The sequence below is a fragment of the Enhydra lutris genome, unplaced genomic scaffold, assembly GCF_002288905.1.
Source record: "Enhydra lutris kenyoni isolate GAN:26980312 unplaced genomic scaffold, ASM228890v2 scaffoldscaffold24, whole genome shotgun sequence".
In the NCBI taxonomy this organism is placed as follows: Eukaryota; Metazoa; Chordata; class Mammalia; order Carnivora; family Mustelidae; genus Enhydra; species Enhydra lutris.
Genome location: NW_019154108.1, coordinates 29,325,050 through 29,339,834, shown reverse-complemented (window position 1 = coordinate 29,339,834; position 14,785 = coordinate 29,325,050). Strand labels below are relative to the sequence as shown.

General features: G+C 48.2%; 1 protein-coding gene across 1 annotated transcript in view; it reads right to left on the bottom strand.

Moving 5' to 3' along the window:
- LOC111150906 (acyl-CoA binding domain containing 3) overlaps positions 1-14,785 on the bottom strand; it is a 40,767-nt gene that overhangs the window by 3,309 nt on the left and 22,673 nt on the right. Inside the window, exons 4-7 of the mRNA XM_022508594.1 lie at positions 11,954-12,112; positions 10,034-10,208; positions 5,330-5,519; positions 2,824-3,108 (exon numbers count right to left, since the gene is read on the bottom strand). Of these exons, the coding sequence (XP_022364302.1) occupies positions 2,824-3,108; positions 5,330-5,519; positions 10,034-10,208; positions 11,954-12,112 (809 nt within the window). The remainder of the gene's footprint in view (positions 1-2,823; positions 3,109-5,329; positions 5,520-10,033; positions 10,209-11,953; positions 12,113-14,785) is intronic.

The following is a 14,785-nucleotide window of genomic DNA, read 5'->3' as shown; positions in this document are numbered from 1 at the left end:
AGGTCATGATCTCAGGGTCCTGGGATCGGGCCCCGCATCGGGCTCTCTGCTCTGCAAGGAGCCTGCTTCTCTGTCTCTCTCTGCCTGCCTCTCTGCCTACTTGTGATCTCTCTCTGTCAAATAAGTAAATAAAATCTAAAAAAAAAAAAAATTTAAAAATAAAATAAAATAAAAAAGTTGGGGCGCCTGGGTGGCTCAGTTGTTAAAAGCCTCTGCCTTCGGCTCAAGTCGTGATCTCAGGGTCCTGGGATCAAGGCATCGGGCTCTCTGCTCAGCAGGGAGCCTGCCTCCTCCTCCTCCTGTCTCTCTCTGCCTGCCTCTCTGCCTACTTGTGATCTGTCTGTCAAAAAAAAAAATAAAAATAAAAATAAATCTTTAAAATAAAAAAGTTTACTTAAAAAAAAAAAAAAAAAAAAAAAAAAGCAAATGACATTCTGATAAATAGACCCAAACCAGATCTGCTTCATCACAGCAATACTTAAATGTCCTTCATTTGCAAATGAGAAATACAGAGCCATTCAAAATGCAAACTATTGTTTTTAAGAACATCCGTGAACAGGGGTGCCTGGGTGGCTCAGAGGGTTAAGGCCTCTGCCTTCAGCTCAGGTCACGATCCCAGGGTCCTGGGATTGAGCCCCGCATCGGGCTCTCTGCTTGGTGGGGAGCCTGCTTCCTCCTCTCTCTCTCTGCCTGCCTCTCTGCCTACTTGTGATCTCTGTCAAATAAATAAAATTAAATTAAAAAAATCTTTAAAAAAAAATATCCATGAACAGATTATTGGTATTCAAGACCCAGATTTTGTTCAAAAACCTGTAAAACTAAAGGTTACTGGGACAGATGAGCAATGCACCTTTCATCAAGTTAAGCAAAGACTTGGGACCTGGCAGCAATAAAGACGGGAAGAATCAGAGCAGGAAGATGGGTAACAGCCACACTTCTGCAGAGAGAACAAACTCCTGTAGCTTTCAAGACCCAATAGAGGGGAAAAAAACCAAAAAACCAAAAAACCAAAGCAACAAACAGAAAGACTGGACTGCTCTTCCATCTTAATCCAAGCTAAAAGGACCCCCATAAAATGCACTGTGGGGACAAGACACGGTGGCACAGTGGCCTTCCTCAGGAGCCATGGGGACACACGCAGTCTGTGAGCTAAATCTTCAAAAAGGATAAAGTTATGCTCACTCTTTGCAAACAACTCCTGGGAGCAATAAATCCTCACTGTTGTTTCAGCTCACACAGGGGTATTAACAGCTTAGATTTAGATGGAAATCATTTTATGGTTAGGCCTGATGTGAGGACAAGTAAGCCCATTCCCATCTGAGGGATGTCACACAGGAGAGCAAAGATCAAGGGTGTGGCATGACTCCCGCCTCCAGAGAGGCTTTGGACCCCAGCGGGGTTCACTGGTGCCCCGCCCAATCCCTGGCCCAGAAACAACAGTCAGCGGAGGGCTCACACTAGGACAACCTTCCTTTGGAGACTCTCTAGGCAAGCCAGGGGAAACAGATCACCCCAACGTGCTTCTGAGCAGAGCCTTCTACGCTAGCCACAAAGCTCCTTAGCGGTACAACGGTCAGCACACACACATCTCCTGTCCCAGACATTTGCAAACAGTCCGATTTTCATGAGTCCCTGTGGCACACCAGAGAGGCCAGTCGCCAGCCCTGATGTTGCTCAGGGGCACCTGCCATGGGTGTTGGGGCACACCTGCTCGGGTCTCTCTTGACTCTGCTTTGCTTTCCTCACTCCTGGGTCTGTGGGCCAGGCTTTACCTGGCTCCGGTCCTCAGAGATAAAAGCGGCGGAAATCAAAGTTCCGCGGGACAAAGCAGCTCCTCAATAACACAGGCCCACACGTGTGTCACCACACATGGCCTCAGAGGGCCTGGTGTGCGGCACGCGTGGGGCCCAGATCCAGCTGCGCGCCTTGACAGCAGACTGAACGTCTAGCCTGCCTCCACAACTCTCCGACTACTGCCTCTTCCAGTGTAACCTGATGCAACCTCTGGGAAGCGCTACCAACCATCTTCAAACACAAGCAGCTGTTCTGCACATCACCCGAAAGGTCAGCTAGTCCCAAGAACCAGAGGCCGCCTCTCCACTCCCATGGCCAAGGCACTCCTTCCACACCAGCCTCAGCCAAGCCAACCCAGGAACTCAAGTGCTCACTAGGTATGGACCAAAGCCTTGAGCTCTACCTTTTCTGCAAAACAGAATTAAGGAGACCATCTTCTCCATTAATATGCATACATTTTATAACCTACTTCCTAAACCAAGAGGATTTAGACTGTTCTGGTTAACACTCCGTTTTGTCTACTTAGAGAATATATAAAATTATACTCTTGTAAAATGGGGAAGAACAGCTGGCATTTCTTTTAGGTATGATGTTCTGGTATGAGTTTCTGTATTTATATAAAAAAAATCTTAAGAGTAACAACCTAAAAAGCTAATATCAGAATTGTAAATTTGAATAAATTCCAGAGTTGGCAGAATTTCTTGCTTGCTCTTTTAAAATTTTTCGAAATGATCTTGCACATTTGGCTTTCCAACACAAAATGCTGGAAGTAAAACCGTACTGAGGAAGCAGTACCATAACACACTGCCAGACAGACCTGCCGGCGTTAAAACAATGTCCTGTTCAGACCCCAGTCCCTCCTGGCAGGCTGGCCTGTCTCCCAGCCTTTTCAGCTGAGTTCCCACTTATGAAGAAATGAATCCCTGTCTAGAAAGTGTTAATCAGGAAGCATAAGGGTGGCTGACACGGGAACCATGCCATTTTTGCCAACACAACCCAGGACTCGTCAATACGGACCACCGGCTCTACCTTCCTCCTCCTCGTCGTCATCACTGGACTCGCTGACATGCACGCTGACAGCAGTGTTCGGAGAGTCTGTCCATTCAAAGTACACCCCAAATCCAATGTCATAATTGTCTGTAGCAAATTCCCAAAAGAGGTATGATCCTTCTTCGTGGGTGGGGACTCGGACAGTGACCACTTCTCCTCGGCCCACTGTAATCACGGAGTCTGCATCCTGCCGAATCTTCTCCTTAAAGTCTTTGATCTGGGGGCGTGTCCACATGGACGGAGCTGCTATTACTGGAAGAGAGTCTAAAGGCAACAGGAATTACACACGCTGAAGAGGATGAGCCCGAGCCTGCAGCAGGTGGCCAACTCGCACAGGACCCCCGCCTGGCCACAGTGAGACGCCACCTGCCATTGAGTCTACCTGAAGGTCAGGGACTCAAGAATACACGGGCTCCCCAGCAAAGCGTCCCCCTTAACTTTCCACCAATGTCAGCACAACGCCTCAAGGAACACATGCAATCCACAATCATAGAAGTGATTTTCTTCAACACTCTGATTACGTATGAGCACGGATTTAAGACTGACTTTGGAAACCTCCTAGCTGGTACCAGGGAAACCTAATAATGAAGGGTATCTCTGGACTTAGGAATAAATTCACTTTTGGATCCACACAAAGAAAGCTGGGCTTTTTTACTTCAGTCTCTCTGTCAAGAAAAAATAAAAGCCTCGACCTCTGTAGATCCCAAAGTTCCAGGGGCTATTCTAAAGGAGCTCACGGAAACAGAAAAATCTAGACAGGACGGCCCTGCTACAGGCTGAATAGAAAAGGGGAAAGTTCTGTTGCCGCGTCTCTGCGTGTAGCAGTCCCTCAGCAGGTTTGTTAGACGCGGTCACAGAACCTTCGACAAAAGATTCATCTAAAAATACTGGGAGACCTGGGTCACCTGGCCGGTTCAGCTGGTGGAGTCTGCGACTCTTGACCTTGGGGTCATGCGTTCAAGCCCCATGCTGGGTGTGAAGATTATTAAAAACAAACCAAAACAAAACAAAAAAACTGATAAATTCTTATAAGGATAAAAGGGAAGAGAGGTTAAACAATGGGATCTCCAAGGTCTTATCCAAAGCTGTTTTCTGTTACTTACTCTAAAAAGACAAGGCAGATGTCTGAAACCAACTCTCTGCACACCACCACCCAGAACCACACCAGCACCCAGACCACCAGCCCTGCTATGCTCTTTTCCTTCCTAAGTTAGTGCCTAGCCTTGCTTTGGCTCTCTCCACTCAGGTGTCTCTCCCCAGGAAGCCTCTGCTGACCCCTGTGACTCGGTCACAGTCCCCACATCACAAGCTCTCAACCTACAGTGTGCCTCTCTCCCAAGCACAGCTCGTACGCGGCTATGGTTTACACTTCGTGTGTCCTTCTGCCTCGTGCTGTTCCCTTAGCACTCAGAAAATCTTCAGTCAATTGCTAAAGGAATGGATGAGCTGCCCATAAAAAGCTAGACCTTTAGGGACACCTGGGTGGCTCAGTTGGTTGGACGACTGCCTTCGGCTCAGGTCATGATCCTGGAGTCCCGGGATCGTGTCCCGCATCGGGCTCCCAGCTCTACGGGGAGCCTGCTTCTCTCTCTGACCTTCTCCTTGCTCATGCTCTCTCTCACTGTCTCTCTCTCAAATAAATAAATAAAATCTTAAAAAAAAAAAAAAAAAAAGCTAGACCTTTGAAAACACTAACTTATCTTCTGGTACTTTAGTCTCAAAAAATACTTCAATATTTGGTAGGCAGCCCCCAAGATGCCCCCAACCCTGTGATCCCCGTCTGGGTGTTCAGGGACTCGGAGGTCACCACCCACAACATCCCAGGGTCGGTAAGTGTGGCCAACAGAATATGGTGCCAGCACGATGTACTACTTTCAAAGTCAGAGCGTGAAAGACATCACTACTTGTCTTGGTCCCTCGCATTGTGTTTTCTGGAGGAAGCCAGCCACTGCGTCGAGGACACTCAGCCCAAAGGAGAAGCTTCGCAGGGCAAGGAACTGTGGCCTTCTGCCAATAGCCAGCACCAGCCTGCCAGTCACGGAGGAAAGCACCGTGGAAGCAGAGCCTCTGGTGCCCGTGGAGCCTTCACCTGACTCCAGTTCCGGCCTGCATCACGAATGAACCCTCCTGGGACCGGAACCACTACCGCTTAGCTAAGCTGCTCCTCAGTTCCCAAAACCCCAGGAATCTCACCCACTATGTGAGACACTAAAAAGCTGTTACCAGAAGCTGCCAAATCTGGGCATAATTTGTCACATAGGAACAGATAACCAACCCACAACCCAAGGTATCCAAAAGTCCTCTGACGTGCTCTTCCCTGCTTTGCTAAGGGTCACCAGAAGCACAAGATTCAGACTCAAAAGGGTACAAAAGCATTCAACTCTCCCAGAATGTGCTCCAAAGCCAGCAAGCCAGACTCCTGACTCACTTCCCATGAACCTCAGTTATAACATCTGGACAGACACACACATCTGCCAAGTCATACCTTTTGGTCCATTCTCCACAGCTGCTTCTGCAGCTTCTGGTTCAACTTCTTTTTCTGGGTTGTCAGTGTGAGTTCTGGCCTGTCCGTTGACTGGCATCCTATCGCCTGGAGCCGCTGCGTTCACTTTTGAGGATGACGCGGGCAAAGAAGCCCCGGCGACTGCTACTTCCTGCTGTTTCTGTAAGGCCGCCTACAAGTGGAGAAACGGTGAAGACACACTGACCAAGACAGCTAAGGATGGCACATTCACCCTGGAAGGCACTCTGACCCCATGTTCTTGTCCTACCACAGCACTGTGCTGCAAGAAATTACTAATGGGAGTGCCTGCGGGGGCTCAGTCGGTTAAGCGGCTGCTCAGGTTGTAATCCCAAGGGTTCTGGGATTGAGTCCCACATTGGGCTCCTTGCTTAGCGGGGACCCTGCTTCTCCCTCTGCCTGCTGCTCCCCCTGCTTGTGCTCTCTCTCACTGTCAAATAAATAAATAAAATCTTTTAAAAAAATTACTAATAGGGGCACCTGGGTGGCTCAGCGGGTTAAAGCCTCTGCGTTTGGCTCAGGTCATGATCCCAGGGTCCTGGGATCGAGCCCCTCATCTGGCTCTCTGCTCAGCAGGGAGCCTGCTTCCTCCTCTCTCTCTGCCTGCCTCTCTGCCTACTGGTGATCTCTGTCTGTCAGATAAATAAAAATAAAATAAAATAAAATAAGATAAAATAAAATAAAATGGGATGGTTTTAAAAAAAATTACTAACAGACTTTATCAGTTTTATCCTGTCTATGATGAATATTAGTAGGACAATATCAAGCCAACAGCTAAAAATCATGAAAAATTTTCACGGACAAAAACGTGTGTGTTGACCTAAGAAATATTAGAAAAACCAGGAAAAATTAGATAGAAATCATCAACCCCAAATACAATTAAAGGCAAAAATTGAACACAGTAACATTTGTTCTTAGAACCGACAGAATAGGGGCGTCTGGGTGGCTCAATGGGTTAAAGCCTCTGCCTTCGGCTTGGGTCATGATCCCGGTGTCCTGGGATCGAGCCCTGAGTAGGGCTTTCTGCTCAGCAGGGAGCCTGCTTCCTCCTCTCTCTCTGCCTGCTTCTCTGCCTACTTGTGATCTCTGTCAAATAAATAAATAAAATAAAAAAATTAAAAAAAAAAAAAAACAAAACAAAAACAACAGAATAGGGACACCTGGGTGGCTCAGTGGGTTAAGCCTCTGCCTTTGGCTCAGGTCATGATCCCAGGGTCCTGGAATCGAGTTCCGCATCGAGCTCTCTGCTCAGCAGGGAGCCTGCTTCTCCCTCTGCCTCTGCCTACCTCTCTGCCTACTCATGATCTCTCTCCCTGTCAAATACATAATATCTCAAAAAAAAAAAAAAACCCAATAATAAAACTTGATAAATTCAGATACATAAAATCTGAAACTGGAAAATTAAACTTGGTAGAAATAAATGATCACAAAGAAAAACTCACAAAGGCAAAAGCTGTAACTAGTAAAATCTGATATGGGGCCCCAAAGTAATCAACAAATCAAATATGGGCAATTACTCTGATATGAACAAAAATAATCAATTAATGAAATCCTCACCATAAACTAAAAAAAGCATCATAATTGAACTGAAAACTATTAATGGTGTTATAAAAAATATCAACTTAAGAATTAAACAGGCTTACAAAATGGAGGTCAAAAATACATTCTTGATGAAAATTCATCACTGTTTATATAATTATGATTAAAATACGTGCATTCATAAAAATGTCCCAAGTCAAAATGGAAGAGTAAAAACATGTTAAACACGAAGGACAACTATTTGGGGACATTTCCTTCCTCTAACTAGATGGATATTAGTATTATTAGACATACCTAAGTGTTGTTACTTAAGCAACTTTTGGGGAAACTTTGAATTACACATAGAGAAAGTGCACAAATAATATACAAATATACAGACCGATCATTCTTCATAAAACAAACATACCCACATAAGCAACCAGGTCAAGACATTATATGTGTCCCAGAATCCTCCTTTTGACACGCTCCCCCACCCGTGCTACAAGGGTAACAACTGTCTTAAAACACTGCGGACTTGGGGTGCCTGGGTGGCTCAGTGGGTTAAACCTCTGCCTTCAGCTCGGGTCATGATCCCAGGGTCCTGGAATCGAGCCCTGCATCGGGCTTCCTGCTCAGCAGGGAGCCTGCTTCCTCCCCTCTCTCTGCCTACTTGTGATCTCTGTCTGTCAAATAAAAGAAAAAAACAAGAACAAAAAACCACTATAGACTCGCTTTGCCTGTTTTTTGATGTTATATAAATGAAACCATATAATAAGTATTCTTTTTTGTGTCTGGCTTCTTCTACTCGACATTATTTTTGCAAGGTTCATCCATAAAGTTATACAAGTAACTGTATTTTGTTTGTTTGCTGCTATGATATTCCATTGTGAAGATACAAAATCTATCTGTTTTACTGTTGATGACCATTTGGGCATTTAAGTAACTCTAAGTTAAAAACATGGAAGTCTGGAGCGCCTGGGTGGCTCAGATGGTTAAGCATCTGCCTTCGGCTCAGGTCATGATCTCTAGATCCTGGGATCGAGCCCCTCATCCAGCTCCCTGCGCAGCAGGGAACTGGCTTCTCTCTCTCCCTCTGCCTGCTGCTCCCCTTGCTTGAGCTGTCTCTCTAACGAATGAATAAAATCCTCAAAAAAATAAATAAGTAAATAAAACAAGAAAGTCATAAGTAAACTTATATTTATAAAAGGAAAAAAATTAAAAAATGAAACAAAGAAATAACAGGAAAAAAGCCTTTATACTCTCATGGTTTAGGGATAATGACATATTTCTGCGTTATCTGTACACACGTGTAACATATCATCTACAACCCAATTACTTCCATGAACAGCAACGCTTTCTTCTGCAGCTAACACAGGCTGGTAATACATGTAAGATTTTCAAATACCTCTTTCCAAGGCCTAGATTCTCCGTCATTCCCCAAGAGTTTTCTAGAAAGAGTACAGCTTCTAGAAAAAGTGCATACAGCCAAAACATGCTGGCGCACTCAGAACATTCCCTGCACGACAGGGCAGCAAGAAAAGCATTTCTGGGGATGGTCAGCAGGCCCAGACCGGCCACATTTGAAACCCTCCAACACAGTGAACAACTCCCCTGGGAATCCCACTGCCCAAGAATATACATCTATTACAGACAGCAGATCATAATGATTTATTTACATCATCTCTCATCTGTACCTTGGGAAGGTTTTGAAAGCACAGAAAGGTACAGGAACAAACACCCATATAACTACACCTCCAAATGAACAAGCGTTAGTATTTTGTCATTTTGCTCAGTATTTACTAAAAAATTACTTTGTAGGACTGAAGTTTTCTTTGTTCCTTCCCTAGTGCCTTTCCTTCTCCATGCCCAGAGACCACCAATCGACGTGTAAAACCGAGTTCCATCACTGTAATCTAAATTACGGATTCCAGACCCTTCACTTCCACAGACTCCCGGTTTGCCCTACTTGACCAACTTCGTTCTCACTAAATGACCTAAAAACAGGGCAGGCTGTGTGAGCTATCCTAGCAGAAAATCATCTCAAAGCCCATCTCACAGTGCTACAAGCAGGAAGAGGGGGTGGTACGCTCAAGGAGAAACAGGCTTTCGAGGACAGAGAAAAAAATCCCTCAGAAAAGCCAATTATTGTCTTGAAAAAACTCTGGTCTGACATCTTTTTCATCTTAGGAACAACACAAAATCTGCCGTGCTTTTTAACTTCTCACTCATGCTAAAGACTCAAGGGAAAAGGTATTTTAAGTAAGGATATTAATTTTCAAAGAATTTAAAGAGGTTGGCAAAGCAACCAAGACCACTTCATCTGACAAGAAATGCTGAGCACTACAACGACAGATCGTAACTACTTTCTAAGTGAAAAGTAAGGAAGTAAAACTTTGCCAGATTCACTCCAAGAAGGCATTAGTGCCTCTGCCCAGTGTGAAAAATGAACACAGATTAGTGATCTGCCGTATGCACACAACACTTTCACAGAGCAACGCTTCTTCTCATTTTAGTCCTCTGAGAGTTCAGGGAGGTGAGAGGGACCAGTACCGGATTTCCTACCCCATTCCTGCTCAGTGAGAGAAAAGGCAGAACAATCAGAGAAGTAGGTAACTTGTCTGATCTCAAGCACGACAATGGCAAGGCCAGGACTGAGTCCAAGTGTCACCCTGCTCTTCATCCCATGCTCCTCAGCCCGAGCCACCTACTCCTTCGTGGAAGCCAAGTACGTGGGGGTGGGGAGCTGGTGGGGCCCGCACTGTGGCGCAGGGGAGCGCGGTCTCACTCCAGCACCCGAAGCAAACATCAAGAGGATCGGCCTGCAAAACCAGCCGACAGCCTCTGGGGACAGGTCCTCCCACGGACAGCTGCCCCGGCCTATGAGAGCCTGGAGGACACGGCTGGACAAACACGAGTTTCGCAATTCCTCACGGTGCCAGGACCAGCAACAGAGTCTCCGCCGGACTCACTGGAATGACACCTGGTGCACATGACCCCGGATGCCCCGGGACAAAGGAGCAGAGGTCCCGCCGTGTCTGGCTTCCACGTCCTCTATCGGCTATCCTGAGTCTCCCCGAGGAGCAACTTCATCCCCTGAGGCTGGTGGGAGCAGCGCGTACTCGAGCCTCCCTGCCCCCCAGCCCCGCACACCTGCTGCTGGGCCAGCTGCACCTGGTAGAGCTGCTGCATGTACTGCTGGTAATGCTGCTCCTGCAGCTGCCGGATGAGGAGCTGCTGCTGCTCGAAGTTGCCGGGGTACTGCTGCGCCGCGTACTGCTGGAACTGCGCAGCCGTCTGCGAGTTCAAGGCTGCCATGATCTGCTGCCTGCAAGAGCAAGGAACACACACGCGTCGGCCGTTGGCCATGGCTTGCGGCAAAAGGAAACATCTTCGTGCCCCATTTGTCACTGTCCCTCCACGAAAGGACAGAGCAGAGAGGACCTTCCTGCCATCATGTGCCCCGGGCCCAGACACTCGGCCTCTTGCTCCTCACTGACAGAGAGGGAGGCTGATACCTGTGTCGGAGCACCTACAGGCACTCAGCCATTGGGCGCCCATGAGCGCGGCAGAGGGACGTCTTCGGACGGGAGGTGGTGCCAGTGATCGCCACCTGGCCCACGATCACAATGCTGGGAGCCGCAAGAGCCAGGACACGGTGAGGCAGGCCGGGGCAGCCTAGCCTCCCAGCAGGAGGCTGTGAGAGGGCGCCTGTCATCCACAGGGGGGCTGAGGGGACATTCAGCGGCTGGCCACCACTTTACTTCCTGAACACCCCGACATTAGGAGGAGGCAAGACAGTAACCCAGTAACCAGAACTTGTCACGAGCGGCCCTCGTGTCAGTATAGCGATGGAAACTCGCCATGTCTCTAGCATTTCATTTAAAGCCTGCCTTTGGGGGACTGGGGTAGCAGGGCTCAGGGCGAAAGCGTCCGCCTTCAGCTCACGTCACGATCCCAGGGTCCTGGGACTGAGTCCTGCATCGGGCTCCCTGCTCCATGGGGAGTCTGCTTCTCCCTCTGCCGCTCTCCCTTTTTGTTCTCTTTCTGCCCACCCCCACCCCCGACCCCGTCAAATAAATAAAGCAAGCCTGCCTTCCAGAACAACAGGAAAAATAGTACCCGGGCATGCCTGGTACAGAGACAGTAATTTCTCTTTTTCTAAATCTCATTTTCTCTCCTCTAGGCACCACAGGCTCCCTACCTCAGTTACGTGACCAACTTAACACAGACCGGAAAGCCATCTATCACCAAACAGATTCGTAAGCAGAGGGATGAGCAAAATCTCACAAACTCCTGCACAGACCCTGACACAGGGCCCACCGGGGGCACCACCCACTCCCAAAGGTGCAGCATTCCTCGTCTCTCCCCAGTGTGGAATGAGGCCCCGGGCTGGTGTGCAGCTAGTGCAAAGGCCGTGCTAAGCTGCTGCTGACAGGTAACGAGGCATCAGTGGACGGTCATGCTCTCTGGTTTCCTCTAAATGCCACCCCCAGTCCCCACACCTCAGACCTTGTTCCCGCACATCAGTGTCAACCCCTTCCTCCGTCCCCACGGCTCCCTCCTGAAGAACCAGTCCCTGTGTCACAGCTGCTCTCACAGCCCTGAATGAGAAATAGTTTCAGGTCCCAAATCCTGTACGAGGAACAGATGCCTAACACAGGCTGCGCTGAGCAGACCCTGTCCTGGGACTCTGGGACTGGGGCTCTCCCCGATCCCAGCCAGTGCCTTGTGTCCACCACGGCAGACAACAGAAGGGGCGGGGGGGAGACAGACACACAACCTGGGAAGCAAGACAAGATCACATGGACCCAGGGACAGAGCAAGCCACCTCAGCTCCCCGCTCTAGCCCCTGGGTCCTGGCAGCTAACCCGGAGCCCTTTCATTTTGGGGACCCACTGAAGCTTAAGCTGAGGCCCTCTCGGAAACGGGACAGATCACTGGTACGAATGGCGGGCGCCGGCAGGTATGCCCTCCCAGTGCACATGTCCCAGAGCTCCCCCAAGGAGTGGCACCCAGAGGCTGTGGAGGTCCGGCTCTTGTGCTTAAACACACGCTGTCTGACCCACTTACTTCTGCTGCTCCAGCCGAAGCCTCTCCTCTTCTATTCGCCTCCTCTCCTCTTCCTCCTGCCTCAGCCTCTCCTCCTCCTCTCTCCTGCGCTTCTCCTCCTCCTTCTGCAGACGCTCCCTCTCCTCCTCTTCACGCCGCCGCCGCTCCTCCTCCTCTTTCCTATAAGCCAGAACAGACACGGTGAGCCCTGCACCAAGAATCCTGCTTAAACATAATTGAAGACTTTAGTGAGCCCTGCACCAAGAATCCTGCTTAAACATAATTGAAGACTTTATTTCCCAGTGAAAACGGACACAACTCGGAGAGAAATGTGGTTGTATTAATGAAATTTGAAATATACACACTTCATTGGTACAAATTTATCCTGTGGGGTCAATCTCACAATCCGCGAGAACACAGCAGAAATTATGGCTGCACAGAAGAGAAAGGTGTCCACTAAAGAGACCACTGAGATCACGATGTGCCCACCCCCCCGGCAGGTTTCCCTCACCTATGCTCACAGCATCGTAGGCTTTCCCTTCACACTGTCTGCTGTGCTTGTAATTCCATTTGTGCGAGAAATTCAGCACTGCACCCGCCCTTCTGTTAAAGTCTGTGCCCCGCGAGGGCAAAGGCTGCCTATCTCCCAGCGCTCCATCCGCAGCGCTGAGCACGGTGCTAGATAGGACAAGCACTCGACGCACGCATCTAAAATGAGTAATGGGGGCGCCTGGGTGGCTCAGTGGGTTAAAGCCTCTGCCTTCGGCTCAGGTCATGATCCCAGGGTCCTGGGATCAAGCCCCGCATCGGGCTCTCTGCTCGGCGGGGAGCCTGCTTCCTCCTCTCTCTGCCTGCCTCTCTGTCTACTTGTGATCTCTGTCAAATAAATCAATAAAATCTTTAAAAAAAAAAAAAAAGAGTAATGCACCAGGATGGCACGTAGCCACAAAAAAACCACAACTGCGTGGCCTGACACGCAGACACTTAATATGGTTGTTTAATGAAAAAAACAGGGACTAGGAAAAGGTTTGCAAAGAAATACCTTAACTGGGGGCGCCTGGATGGCATAGTCGGTTCAGCGTCCAATTCTTGCTTTTGGCTTACATTGTGATCTCAGGGTCCTGGGATAGAGCCCCCAGCCAGGCTCCACGCTCCACACAGAAGTCTGCTAAACTTTCTCTCTCTCTGTCCCTCCCTGACATGCGCATGTGCACTCGTGCTATTATTTATTAAAATAAATAAATCTTTTTTTTTTTTTTTTTAAAGATACACCTTAAATGTGTCCTAGAGAGCAAGGTAGGAGGGAAGGTTTTTGGTCTGTGCTTCACATACTGCCATAAATGAAAAATATTTATATCGCATGTATCTGTATATTACTTCTGAACATTAAAAAGTATCAAAGCTTTGAATTTAAAAGAGAAAAAGAAGAGCTGGAAATGCAGGTGCAGCCCCTACCCAGCTCTAGCCCACCCTTGGCCCCTCTCCCGGGGAGCACAGGCCCCGCAGCAAGAAGAAGGCCGGGGGCGGGGGGGCGCTAGCCAGCTGAGCACAGTATGAAGGGCAGGAAAGCGGAGGATGGGATGCAGGTACTCTCGGGGGATCTGAGGGGACACCATTTCTTGGTCCTACCATGAAAACTGCTCGACTGGGGCGCCTGGGTGGCTCAGTGGGTTAAGCCGCTGCCTTCGGCTCAGGTCATGATCTCAGGGTCCTGGGATCGAGTCCCGCATCGGGCTCTCTGCTCGGCAGGGAGCCTGCTTCCCTCTCTCTCTCTCTCTCTGCCTGCCTCTCTGTCTACTTGTGATCTCTCTCTGTCAAATAAAAAAAAAAAAAAAAAAAAAAAAAAAAAAAACAAAAAAAAACAAAAAAAAACAAAAAAACAACTGCTCGACTTACCCCACTCCTCTCCCCAAATTCCTATAAGTAATGAACAGCACATCCGAGCCACAGCCAGGGCTCAAAACACAGCAATAACATGACCTATTTTTAACCTGTCACGGCTGGTAGAGGACAAGGTGTGTTCCACAGCCAGAGCTGGGACTGTAGGAGGAAATCTAGTCTTAAATGCTTTCAAAGGGTGCTAGCTGGATTTCATCTCATGACAGAGGTACATTTTTAAAAAAAGATTTTATTTCTTTTGAGAGAGAGAGAGAGAGCGAGCAAGTGCGCGCACGCAGGAGAAGGGGCAAGGACAGAGGGGGGAGGAGACTCCCCACTGAGCAAGGAGCTCAATGCAGGAGGGATCGATCCCGGGATGCCAGGATTGTGACCTGAGCCAAAGGCAGATGCTTAATGACTAAGCCACCCAAGCATCCCTGTAAGTACATTTTAAAAGGAAAAATGCAGTTTTACAGGTTAAGATGACTACTAAATATTCAATTTACCACTATGAATTAAAACTTTTTTTTTTGAGCAGCAAAGCAAGGTTTATTGAGCGATAGTAAAGTAACAGTACAAAACTCCCAAAGAGGGAAGGGGACCCAAGAGGGTTGCCCGAATCAAAACTTTTCCTTTGGATAAATATTTTTTTTTTTTAATTTCTTTATTAGAGAGAGAGAGAGAGACAATGAAAGAGAAAGAGCATGAGTGGAGAAAAGGTCAGCGGGAGAAGCAGACTCCCTGCCGAGCAGGGACTCATACTGATGTAGGACTCAATCCCGGGACTCCAGGTTCATGACCTGAGCCGAAGGCAGTTGCTTAACCCACTGAGCCACTAGGCACCCCAAATATCTTCTGAAAATGTATTAAGCTACTTTCTATCATCTTAAACAGGAATAAATTACACCCAGTGCTGTATGTTGCTCACTTCGAGGCCTGGTCGGGCTCTGCACTGAGCGGGGTGTCTGCTGGAGA